The sequence below is a fragment of the Muscardinus avellanarius genome (genome assembly GCF_963383645.1).
Source record: "Muscardinus avellanarius genome assembly, chromosome: 16".
Taxonomy (NCBI): Eukaryota; Metazoa; Chordata; class Mammalia; order Rodentia; family Gliridae; genus Muscardinus; species Muscardinus avellanarius.
This window is the reverse complement of record NC_137802.1, coordinates 54743940-54757073: the sequence shown is the minus strand read 5'-3', so window position 1 is coordinate 54757073 and position 13134 is coordinate 54743940. Positions and strand designations below refer to the sequence as shown.

The 13134-nt window shown below is 52.2% G+C and overlaps 1 protein-coding gene across 1 annotated transcript; it reads left to right on the top strand.

Moving 5' to 3' along the window:
- Positions 1–4793: 4793 nt before the first annotated feature.
- On the top strand, positions 4794–11594 carry DCAKD (dephospho-CoA kinase domain containing; the record flags this gene model as incomplete). Its single annotated transcript, XM_080713324.1, has 4 exons — positions 4794–4905; positions 5278–5481; positions 8306–8393; positions 11303–11594. The coding sequence occupies 4 exons, from the start codon at positions 4794–4796 to the stop codon at positions 11592–11594; spliced, it is 696 nt and encodes a 231-aa protein (XP_080569450.1).
- Between the last annotated feature and the right edge of the window lie 1540 nt (positions 11595–13134).

The following is a 13134-nucleotide window of genomic DNA, read 5'->3' as shown; positions in this document are numbered from 1 at the left end:
AGGCCGAAACAGGAGGATTGCAGGTTCAAGGACAGCCTCAGCAAGCAGTGAGACTCAAATCAGTGGAGGCCCTGCTTCAAAATAAAAAATAGGAGCCGGGCATGTTGGCGCACATTTATAATCTCAGCACTCAGAAGGCTGAGACCAGAGGATCGCAGTTCACGGACAGCCTCAGCTACTTAGTGAGGCCCTCCACAACTTAGTGAGACCCGGTTTCAAAATAAAGAATAAAAAATAGGGCAGGGGGTGTAGTCCAGAGGTAGAAGGGTTCCATCCCCAGTACCACCAAAAAAAAAAAAATAGGGCTGGGGGGTATGGCTTAGAGATAAAATGCCCCTAGGTTCAATCCCCAGTAACACACACGCACACGCACATGCACATGCATGTGAGAAATGGAGTGGACTTTAGAGAAAGATCGCTTGAGCCAGAGCAGGAAAAGGTCGTCAGAGGTGTCACTTGTGTGTGTATTCCTGGAGAGCGACCAACCAGCAAGTGTAGGTGGGACTCCATTTCCCCCTCGCTAAGAAGCCCGGAGCAGGCTGTGGCTTCTCTCTTGCTGTGGCTTTCTCCGCTGGCAGATCCACCCAGCAGTCACAAGTGAGAAGCTGCTCACGTACCAGGACCGGCTCCAGGGCCACCCGGTTCTGCTGCCGCCCCCCACAGGGTTCTGGTCCTCCCAGTTGTTTTCATTTGTTGCTGTCTCTCCCCCTCTCTCCAACTGGGCCCCTGCGAGGGGGGCAAGACCTGTGCTTTCCTTGGGTTACCTGAGTGGTTCCCAGTACCTTTGCTCAAAGCACTGAGGGGCTCAGACAACGGTCAGTGAAGGAATGAATCACGGAGGGGTTTGCCAGGCAGGAACAGCTGTTATTTGTCCAGCCCCTTCAAGGCAGCAGCCCAGGGCCTCCCTGGGCCCTTGCTCCTTACGAAGCCCAGGCAGCTGCTGGTCTATTTCTACAGATGGCAGTCCAAGGCGCCGAGAAGGGAAGCTACCCTGGGAGCCTGCAGTTCATATCTGTGCCCTAGCCACTGTCCACAATCCTCTTCCCCATTCAGTGAAGAAAACAGTATAATTAAGAAATTAATTTCTCTTTGGTTCTGAATTTACTTGCCTATGGACAGAATCACCTTGCTTATTTTGTCTTATTAGTCTAAAAGTAAATTAATTTTTAGTTACCTGAGTACTTTAAAGGCAGGTGTCAGCCAGGTGCATGGGTACATGCCTGTAATCTCAGTACCGAGGCAGGGGGATCACAAGTTTGAAGCCAGCCTACCTAACTTAGCAAGACTCTGTCTAAAATAAAAAGGGCTGTGGGTGTAGCTTAGTGGTAGAGCATCCCTGGGTTTATACCCTATAGCATGAGCGCACGAGAGCGCGCTCACACACACACGGGTTAGGAGCCCTGGTTTCCACCCAGGTTCTGCTAAATGCTATCTGTGGCATGGGTAAGTCCCTTCCCCTCTCTGGGCCTCAATCTTGCTGATTATATAAATAAAGAATTAGGCTCTGTCCCGAGCCCTATTACACATCAGCACTGCTTGGGCAGCTCTATCTCTAGAGATTCGGATTCACTCAATCTTAGGAGGGGTTGACCATTTGTGTAAAGGCAGGCTGAGTTCTGCCTCGGCAGATGGTCTTCCAGGCCCCTTCACTGAGCCTGGCTAAGCGGGGGTGACTGAGTGATAGCAGCTTCCCTTTCATTACAAGCCCTATGGGGAAAAAAAAAACACCTTTGCCCCTTCAGTAGGCATGGCCTGGCTTCAACTCTCACTCCTACACTTCTAGTGTGGGGTTCAGTGGAAGAGAAGCAGACCCTCATTGCTTCAGGGACAGCAGCAGAGTTAGGATCAAGACATTGGTCTGGGTTCTCTTGCTACACTTCTGCTAAATGGCCCAACTCTACTTTTTTTTTTTTTTTTAACTGTTGAACCCTGTCCTAATTCCACTTTTTGCAGCTTGGAGGGTAGTCACCTCTGGGCGATTACAACCTCAGAGAGATGGAGGAGACAGAATATTTATTTTATGATACTGGGATTGATCCCAGAGGCATTCTGTTGCTGAGCTGTACACCTAGCCCTATTTTTTATTTGTTTAGCAGTACTGGGGATTGAACCCAGGTGCATTCTATTCTGAGCTACACCCCCAGTCCTATTTGTTATTCTGTGTGTGTGTGTGTGTGTGTGTGTGTGTGTGTGTGTGTGTGTGTGTGTTGCTGGGGATGGAACCCAGGGGCATTCTACCTCCAAGCTACATCCCCAGCCCTATTTTTTATTCTTTATTTTGAAACAGGGTCTCGTTGAGTTGCAAAGGGCCTCACTAAGTAGCTGAGGCTGTCCTTGAACCGTGATCCTCCTGTCTCTGCCCCCCAAATGCTTGGGATTACAAGTGTGTGTCATCACGCCTGGCTCCTATTTGTTGTTGTTGTTGTTGTTGTTGTTGTTGTTGTTATTATTATTATTATTATTATTATTATTGGTGGTGGTGGTGGTGGTGGTACTGGGGTTCCTGGAAGCCCTTCTACCTCCGGGCTACACTCCCAGACCTATTTTATATTTTTGAAACAGGGTCTCTTACGCCAGTGCTGCTGGCTTTGAACCTGCGCGATCCTCCTGTCTCTGCCTCCCAAGCGCAGGGATTACAAGCGTGCGCCACCACACCCAGCTATATATATATTTTTAAATGGTTTCTTAAGCCAGCTAGGCTGGCTTCGGACCAGCACAGTCCTCCGGTCACCACCTCCCAGGCTCAGGGATTACAAGCGTGCACCACCATGCCCGGCCCTATTTTATATTATATTATATTATTTTATTTTATTTTATTTTTGGTGGTACTGGGGGTGGAACCCAGAGGTGTTCTACCTCCGGGCTCTACTCCCAGACCTATTTTATATTTTACTTGGAAACAGGGTCTCACTACATTGCTGAGAGCCTCACTAAGTAGCTGAGGCTGGCTTTGAACCTGTGTGATCCTCCTGTCTCAGCCTCCCAAGCACGGGGATTACAAGCATACACTACCATGCCCCGGCTCCTATTTTATTTTTAAAACAAAGTCTCGATATATTACCACACACTGATCTCAAACCTGCAATCTTCTGGTCTCAGCTTCCCAAGTTGCTGCCGTCACAGACTTATGTTATCATGCCTGGCTTGGGAACACATTCTGATGAACGTAACGTCTGACATATGTATTTTTTTTAACTGATATAAGAATGGGGAGAAGCCAGGTGTGGAGGAGGCAAATTCATTTCAGTATAAACCTTTAGCAAAGTATAATTAGGACATTGTTTCTGCTGTTTAACAGAGAGGTCCTATGAAAGATATCAAAGTCTTGGAGAAGTGATTTGATACTGAATCAAGGATAGGAGATACTGAGCCTTTGGTATAATTGTTTCCAGCCTGGGAACAAAATGAAGAGGAGTAACTAACCCTATTTGCTACAGAAAATGCAACATGACTCTATTGTGAGACAGTCTGATGTAGAAGGAACCAGGGACCTCATGAAAGTTTTCTGTCTGTGCCTCACAGTATAACTAACCTCTGCTTTATCCCATATCACCACCCTAACTTCCATTTTGTGTATATGTATAGTGTGGGAGAGGGTTCTGGAGATTGAACCAGAGGCATTCTGCCTCTGAGCTATGCTTCCAACCTTTTTTTTTTTATTTTTTTTTATTGTGATACTGGGGACAGAATCCAGGAGAGTTCTACCTTTGAGTTCCACTCCCAGCCTGATTTTTTTTTTTTTTCTTTTCGGGTCTGGGGATGGAACCCAGGGGCATTTGACCTCCAGGCTACACCCCTTGCCCTATTTTTTATTCTTTATTTTGAAACCGGGTCTCACTGAATTGCGGAGGCCCTCACTAAGTGGCTGAGGCTGTCCGCAAACTGCGATCCTCCAGTCTCAGCCTCTTGAATGCTGGGATTACAAGCGTGCATTGCCACGCCCAGCTTATTCTTTATTTTGAAACAGGGTCTCACTAAATTGCTGAGGTCCTAAGTAGGTGAGGCTATCTGTGAAAGGCGATCCTCTGGTCTCAGCCTCCTGAATGCTGGGATTACAAGCGTGCGCTCACCAGTGCTGTTTTTCTTTTTTTTTGGTGGTACTGGGTGGGGTTCCTGGAAGCTCTTCTACCGCCCAGCTACACTTCCAGACCTATTTTCATTTTTATTTTTATTTTGGAAACAGGGTCTCTTAAGCCAGTGAGGCTGGCTTCGAACCTGCACAATCCTCCTGTCTCTGCCTCTCAAGCGCAGGGATTACAAGTGTGCGCTACCATGCCCGGCTACCAGTTCTTTTTATATGTATGTATGTATGTATGTATGTATGTATGTATGTATGTATGTATTTTTGGTGGTACTGAGGTTCTTGGAAGCCCTTCTACCTCTGGACTACACTCCCAGACCTTTTTTATATTTTTATTTGGAAACAGGGTCTCTTAAGCCAGCGCGGCTGGCTTCAAACCCATGCCATCCTCCTGTCTCAGCCTCCCAAGCGTGGGGATTACAAGCGTGCGCCACCATACCCGGCTACCAGTGCTTTTTAAATACCACCAGAGGCTGTCCTCTCAGAAATGGCACCAGAGCTCCCCAAGCCCAGGGCTGGATTCTGCCCAGTGGCTGTGTCTTCTTTTTCTTCCTCTGCCTCCTTCCCATCCCTTGTGGCCTAGCACTGACCAGGTCTTCCCACCTCTGACAGCAGGTCCTGTTGGCATTGCTCTGGTGGGCCACCGAAGTCACCCTCCTTTCCAGTGATTCCCTGGCTTCAAGTCCGGCTGACCTCCCTCTTTCCTGAGAAGATGTTCCTGGTGGGCTTGACAGGGGGCATTGCCTCGGGCAAGAGCTCTGTGATCCAGGTGTTCCAGCAGCTGGGCTGTGCGGTGGTGGACGTGGACGTCATTGCCCGGCAGGGTGAGTTGGGGGTGGGCTGGGGGCTTGCGCATAGGGCTCCTGTGCTTCCTTTTTTCCGGGCGCCGCCTCCTTTTGTAAGTCCCTTCGAGGCCTCCTCCGAGGTGAGGGAGGCTTTCCTGTTGGTCCTGGCCTGGTTTTCTGTGCCTGATCTGTGTACTCATTTCTTCTTAGGAGTTCCATCTCCTTTGCCTGGCCCCACCACCCATGTACAGGATTCTGTGCACTTTCCTCTCTTCTTACTGCTTTCTCTTCCCGCATTCTGTTTTTGCTCCAACTACATAATGGGTTCCCCCATCATGTCTCTGGCCACTTGGGGTCCTCTGGCTGGCTGGAGGCTCTGGAGAGTGACCCAGGCTCCTCTTCATACCACAGTTGTCCGGCCAGGATACCCTGCGCACCAGAGGATCGTGGAAGCCTTTGGCACCGAGATCTTGCTGGAGAATGGCAACATCAATCGGAAGGTCCTGGGGGACCTGATCTTTAACCAGCCTGACCGGCGGCAGCTGCTCAACGCCATCACCCACCCTGAGATCCGCAAGGAAATGATGAAAGAGACCTTCAAGTACTTCCTTCGTGGTGAGACCCCGGACCTGGGCCGCGAGGGAGCTTCTCTGTGGAGTTAGACCAGGGTGGGGAAGCTGCTTACCCAGACTGAGTCAGTCAGGTTGCTTATCAGCACTCCGTCCCCATGCAAAACCCTGCACCAGCCCCAGCAGAAGGAAGCGCGTGTCCCACAGTCCTTAAAGAAGTTGATGGTTGAATGAGAAGAGACACGTGAGGATCATCCTCCAGGGCTGGGGCCTCACAGAGAGCACTCACCTGGCAGGTGGAGGGACAGCCAGGGATGTTCCAAGACGGGAAGGAAGGGAGAGTGTTTGAAAAGCAGGAGCCTGTGGTCAGCTGGCAAGAACCTTCTCCCAGGGCTTATGCCCTGGCTCACACCAGCTCGTCGGGACAGTGTTGGACTAGGGTGACTGACTTCTGCTGTCTGGGATAGTGTTAGTCACCAGGAAAGGCGCAAGGGCAGAGAGGCTGGCCTGGGGCTCTGGAGTCCCTCCTACCAGCCTCGGGCACATGTGGCTTCTGAGCTGAAGGCCTGGCTGCCTGTCTCCCGCCATCAGTCATGATGAGGAGACTTTACTTCCTGGGGAGTACAGGAGAGCCCTTTAGGTTTTCTTTGGACTTTTATACTGCCACCATGGCCAAAACCCTTATTCTGCCATGCCTCAACTTCTTCTGTAAGAGGGGGGAACCACCCTGCTCCCTTCTGCTCTGACCAGCACCTCCCTCCTGAAGAACAAGGAGACTTGGCAGACATCCCTGCTGTTGACCCACCCTGCCACTCCCTCTCCAAGGTTCCGGTCAGGGCTGGAGCTAGCTCCAGGCATCTGCCCTGCTGGACCACCTTGTGCTGTCCACCCCAGCAGCATCTTGCCACGGGCCTCCCGTCCTCCGCCCTCCAGGAGTCTCTAGACTCTGCCTTCTGTGTCTGTGCTGGCCCCCTCCACAATCCCACCCACGAGCGAAGCCTTCTGCCTTTCATTCCTGCCCTTTGCATTTGCTCCCAGGCCAGTCACAAGTACATCTGCAGGGCGGGAGGCACCGCTGGTGGCTCTCCCCTTCTGAAATTAAGCATTGGATAATGTCACCCGCTCCAGAGCTCTCCCACTGTGTCATCCACTCAGCCTCCCACCTCCCCAACCACCACCGCTTAAATAAAAGCCAGAAAGCTCTTTTCAGCTCGATAAGGTGAAAAATGGGGACGACAGCTGTGGCTTCCACAGTCCCAGTTTTTCCCTGATGAGTAGAACAAATACAACTGTCAGAGTTGGTATAATCAAACGTCAGATAAGATCACCAGCTGTTGGGGAGGTCTCTGTGTAGGCAGACGGATGTCTTAATAGAGTCAGGATAGTTTGCAGGGCTTATCAAGCAGGAGGGATGTGACAGCTGAATAGCCCTTTGCGGGAACCAAAGAACTGGCCACCAGCTCCCAAGAGGGACCCAGGAGAAAGGATCATGAGGGGTCAGGAAGGGATGGGAGGGAGCAGGAGAGGGAGATAAGAGGCCTAGAGAGGATCTGGTTTTTCTCTTGCTCTGAGCTAGGGGGAGCGGGCTGGGGAGCCTGCAGCCTGCACTGCGGCTCCCTCCCTGCAGAATGGCAGGAATAATAACCATTAGCCGGGCGTGGTGGCGCACACTTGTAATCCCAGCATTTGGGAGGCTGAGACAGGAGGATCGTGGTTTGTGGACAGCCTCAGCTACTTAGTGAGGCCCTTTGCAACTCAGTGAGACCCTGTTTCAAAAATAAAAAAGACTAAAGAGTAGGGCTGAGGGTGTAGCTCAGAGATAAAATGCACCTGGCTTCTATCCCCTCTACTGCAAAGAAAAGAAAAGGATTGTTTATGGGGCACTTAACAAATGGGGTGCTGAGTTGTTTACATGCATTCAGAACTCATTGTAATCTTTACCATAGTTCTGTGAAGCAGGTATTCCTGACACTCATTAAAGAGGTGACATTTACTAGAGGTCCAAGACCACATGGTAGGAAATAGCGAGCTACAAACCAAGGTCAACAGAACCCTCCTCCAATGACAGGTTTCTCTCAGGCTTCCTGAGCAGCAGGTCCTGGGGAGCAGAAAGCTCAGCAGCTGGGGCTATCATCCCCACATTACCTTGAACACTCATTACCCATGGCACCCCGGAAACTCCCGTGACGTTTCATATTCTGTAATTGGAAGTGTTTGGAGTGAGACGCGTACTTTGCTAAAATAAGAACAAAAAACACCCTCAACGATTAGGTTCTTCCCAGGAACCTAATCCTGTCCTAATCCTAGTCAAGGTGTGGCCCTGTGCTGATAAGGGTCCTGTGGCTATCTCTGCAGCTTTTTGCAGGGCAAAGTAGGGCAGGAAAAGCCCAGCTGCTCCCAGAAGTTCTCTCCAGTCTTCTACAACTCGGTCTGTGTCCTGTCCCTGCTCAGAAACAACAACCCTTTGGGCTCAAGTTCAAGGTGAACTAAACCCGCTGAGCCTGCCCCGGCCACCTGGGGAGCTTCGCAGTGCCCTGCTGGAGGCCTCTACCTTGACCACACAGAAGGACCTCCCAGCTCCCGTGCTTTGCTGGTCCTCCTTCCTGGACTTCCCCCTCTGCCTTCTCATTTCAGTATCAAAAGTCACCCTGCTCTGCAAGGCCAGTACGGATGCCAGCCCTTCCACAAGGTCTTTCCTGATCAGCCAGCCAGAATCTCGCAGCATTCTGTTCTGCGTGGCATTGCACTGGCTGCGTCAGTACGCTTGGCCTTGAGGGCCCCCTGTGGGGTGCCCCAGGTGGTGGGCCCGCTCACACACACTCCTCCCTGTGTGCTCGCAGAATTGAACTCGGTTTTCCCACCTCTCCCAGGGTACCGCTACGTGATCCTCGATATCCCCCTGCTGTTTGAGACCAAGAAGCTGCTCAAGTACATGAAGTACACCGTGGTAGTGTACTGGTGAGTATGGTGCGCAGTGGCCCCGCTGGAGCTGAACACAGGGTCCCTGGGACAAGGCTTGTCTCGCTTTGTCCTCTGCCTGTGGGGTGGCCAGGACACCCGGGGCTTGGGCAGCAGTGGCCTGAGCCTGTAGAATCCAACTGTGCCTGAGCCAGACCTGCCTGGGGCACTTGGAACCCGCAGGCCCCGGGCCTCTAGTGCTTGGGCAGGACTCCCCCTGCTGGCCCTTGGAGGCACTCCAGTCCAGATGCGGGCCTTGCCCTGACTACCAGGTGGCTCCCTGGCTCCCTTCCTCCTAGAGCACCTCTTAACTTTCCAAACAACTCCCTGGTTCTGCAGGGCGTGGTGGCGCACGCTTGTAATCCCTGCGCTTGGGAGGCGGAGACAGGAGGATCGCGCAGGTTCGAAGCCAGCCAAGCTGGCTTAGGAGACCCTGTTTCCAAATAAAAATAATATAAAATCGGTCTGGGAGTGTAGCCTGGAGGTAGAAGGGCTTCCAGGAACCCCAGTACCACCAAAAAAAAAAAAGAAAAGAAAAGAAAAAAAAAAACTCCCTGGTTCAACCCTGCAGTAATTTTATCTTCAGCATGATGTGGTTGGGACAGAGCAAGATACTTCTGAGTTATTAGAGGAGAAACTGAAGGGGCAGTTGGAGAATTTGTCCAGGGTCACTCATCGGTAACACCCTTGACCAGAAAGCTGCGTGAAGAGAGCTGTCAGAGCCCAGCTAAGGAAGCAGCTTTGTTCGCAGAATCCCCCAGGACATGAAGCAAACCAGAATCCAGGTTTGGCAAACAGGAAAATCAAACTGTCAGAGAGAATGAGTCACAGTCCCCGCAGGGTAAGAGTAGATAAGGCTGCAGGGTGTCTCTGCTTCCCAGAAACTTCCTGGATGCCACCCACAGGTGCCGCAGATGCATAAGTGGGCACCTGGCTCTGCAGGTATTTTGGGCACAGGGCGGCACCCAAGAGATATGTGTGTGGGAGGCTCCTGCACACTGGAGGCGGGACCTGGGATGCTCTGTACCCTAGGTGTCACCCTGCTGCCCTCCCCTGGTGTCCTCCCTCCAGATCCCATGAGCTGTTAAGGCGCAGTCTAAATCCCTTGAGCCTTGTGTGGGGACTTGGGGGTGGATCTTTTGAGCTTCCTGATTGGGTTGTGCCTTACCAGGTGAACCTGGAACCTCTCTTTGTTCTGTTTCCTGTTTGTTTGTGAAAGACTTATCAGCTGAAGCCAGGTGGGCCCCCATGAAAGGTTGACATTCTCTTTGCCTTAGTAAAACAATTAGAATTTTTTTTTTTTTTTTTAGGGGTCTGGGGGTGGAACCCTGGGGCATTTGACCTCTGAGCTACACCTCCTGCCCAATTTTTTATTCTTTATTTTGAAACAGGGTCTCACTGAGTTGCGGAGGGCCTCACTAAGTAGCTGAGGCTGTCCCCGAACCGCAATCCTCCAGTCTCAGCCTCCCGAATGCTGGGATTACAAGCGTGCGCCACCACGCCCAGCTAAAACAATTGGAATTTTATACCTATTGATCAAAATAAGGATGTTAGATCTCAGGTGAGAGTATGGCGGTGGCCCGTTGCTTCCGCAGCCCCTGGCCGGCTCCATACCTGGCCTTGCCACCTTCCTGGAGGGCTCCATGCCTCGCGCTTGTCTGTGAAGTGGGTCTGTTTGCTAACAGCAGAGATGGTTGTAGCTTCTGGCAGATGAGTGGGGCTGTGTTGATTCTGCCTGCTCTCTGGGAGCTGTTCGTAGCCCACATTCAGCACATGAGAGCGCACGACTCTTGAGAGAAGCCAGAAGGATAAGGGATTATTTGCTTTTGGCCCAAAGGATCTACACTTTATCTGGCAAACTATGCCTGGTACATTTTAAATAATGTGGGACATTTCCAAAGACTGCTTATACCCAAACATGATTATTCATATTTTTGAAAAATTTGACAACTGTGGGATAGATGTTTGGGTAAAAAAAATCCCAGAGCCACAATACTGTCAAGCTTTAGGCTGATTATAGTGATCCTATCAGAGAATGCTGCTTTCCTCTGCTCTGGGCCACACCTTTGCAAGGATGTATATTCACAAGTAGTCCCAAGCCATCTCCCTTCTCGCTTGGATTCCCCAGCCACAGACCTGTTGTATATTCTTCAGGTTAGACATAGCCCTCTTCTCAGCTGGGGGGGAGCAGGCCCATGACCTTGGCAGTCTGCTACCCCCATCCTGAAGGACATTCATTTTGATGAAGGGGGTGGCCTCACTTGTATCTGGACTTGGTCAGTTTGCATCCAAGGGCTGGAGAGAAGGGACTAAATTGGAATGGTAAGAGCATTCCTTTTAGCCAGGCATGGTGGTGCATGCTTGTAATCCCAGTACTTGGGAAGCTGAGACAAGAGGATCACATGTTCAGAGCCAGCCTTGGCAACTTAGGATCTCAGCAGGGAAAGGGTATGAAGGCAAGGAGAGGGAGGAACCTTTGTGGTGGCCTCAGGAGCTAGATTTTGACACTGCAGGCTCAGGCCCCACAGAACACAGGAAGTGCTCAGCTGGCGAGCACAGGCTTTCCAGGAAAGATCACCCCCTGGTTCCCGGTGATCAGATCCTCCTGTCTTATAACTGGGGGATCTCAGGCCTAATGTCAGAGCAGAGAATTACAATGACAGAAAACAACTGCTCCTTGTTGATACTAAAGGTCTTAGGTGGCTTGTAGCACTCTAGAGCCCTTAGGAAAGTGGGGTGGGGTGGGAGAGAGCCAGTGAGCTTTCAGGTCTCCCTCCATGACTGTGGGGCCCTCAGTAGCCCAGGGCAGTGTGGGACTTGAGGGAACATCCCATCCCCGGGCCCTGTTCCTGCATCTCAGTCATGAGCTCTACAGCGGGTCTACAGTGCCCTTTCACCCCTGTCCCCAGTGATCGAGACACACAGCTGGCACGGCTGATGAAGCGGAACAGCCTGAGCCGCGAGGACGCAGAGGCCCGCATCAGGGCGCAGCTGCCCCTGAAGGACAAGGCCCGCATGGCTGACCACGTTCTGGACAACTCGGGCGAGTGGAGCGCCACCAAGCGCCAGGCCGTCGTCCTGCACGCCCAGCTGGAGCGCTCCCTGGAGTACTTGCCTCTGAGGCTTGGGGTCCTCACGGGCCTGGCCGGCATGTGCAGCCTCTTCTACCTGTTCACCCGCTACCTTCTGCCTTCCCCCTAGCTGGGCACCCCAAGATGAGAAGCCAGAGGCCAAAGCCAGGCACCGTGTTCTGTTTCTCTGTAACCCCTCAACATGTGCACACGCACGCTCAATCTGGGCTGGGCCCAGGGTCTGTACCAACCCTTCTTTAGGTGCATCCTGTCCGAGGCTGAGAAGTAGCCCACTGTCGATAGGTATTCCTTCCCACCCTCCCCAGAGTCCCTCCGTCCTCTGCCACCACCTACAGAACAGTGTCCATGAGGGCCTGAGTGCAGCCGTTAACGCTGCTGTGGATACTTGTGGGCAGGGTGGGGAGCAGTCTCTGTGGCCCCAGCAGTGTTTACAGCCAGAAGGCTAAGGGTTCCCTGGGCTTAAAACCTCTCGGAGCACCTGTGCCATCAAAGCCAAAGCCATCTCAGTAGACCATGGGAAGCCCTTCTGGACCAAGGGCTTCCCCCCTCAAACAGGTTCTCCCTAGGTTTTGCAGTGAGGACTCGTGTGGGTAATGCTGTAGCCCCGCAGCGGTCTTCTGGGAGACCCCCCCCCCTTCTCACTGGGCTTTCTCTGCGTTTCCGCCCCTGTCCCCTGCCTCCCAGCCCTGAACTCTTGGTACTCCACAGGCACTGTGCTGTCTCTTACCACTGTGCCTTCCTCTGGATGTTCCTGGCCTGGAATGTCCTTTTGCCCACCACAGCTGGCTAATTCAGCTCAGGCACCGTCTGAACCTCAGGCTGGTTAGGTGCTCTGGGGTTCCACTCTTGTGTTTTATCTTAACCAGTGGTATGGTAATCAGCCACAGGCTGGTTGGTTTCTCCTAGATTGTAAGCCTCTTGAGGACAGGGGCTCTTCCTCGTCTTTGTTCCTAGTGCAGAGCTGGCTCGCCATCGGTGCTCAATAAAGTTCCATTGATCTGAAATGCCTGGACCAGCGACACTTTCCAGACCTGATGGATAACACCTGGAGTTCTGCTTGACCTCTTCCCACACGAAGGCCTGAGCCTCAGGAGGGCGCCAGCCAGGTTCAGTGTATCTTTGTGGAAGGTGGGTGGAGGTGCCAGGGCAGTATCACACCCACTTACCCTACATCTCTGTCTGTGAACCCCAACGCAGCTGCAACACAGCCTTGTAATCCCAGCTGCCCAGGATTGCAAATTTAAGGCCAGCCCGGGCAACCTAGTGAGTTCCTATCTCAAAATATAGTAAAAGCTGGGGAAGTAAGGAAGTGGTAGAGCGCTTAGCATGTGTGAGACCCTGGGCTCAAGTCCCAGTAGTGGGGTGTGTGTGAAGGGTTGGGGGTGTAGTTTGGTGGTAGAACACCCTGGATTCAACAGAATCGGCGGGGGGGGGGGGGGCGGGGGAGGAACTGTCCTTACCAGAGTCCACAGACCCGCTGACGTGTGGCTCCTGTACCCAGCAGCCTATTAGGCCAGAAACGAGCATGACTAATGGCGGGGCAGTGGTGGCCACGTGAATGTCCCTTTCCCAGAACTGCTCATTAGCTCACAGAAAACTCCAGGGAACAGAGGCCCAGGCAGTGGGGAGCTGCCCGGCAGTGGCAGAGC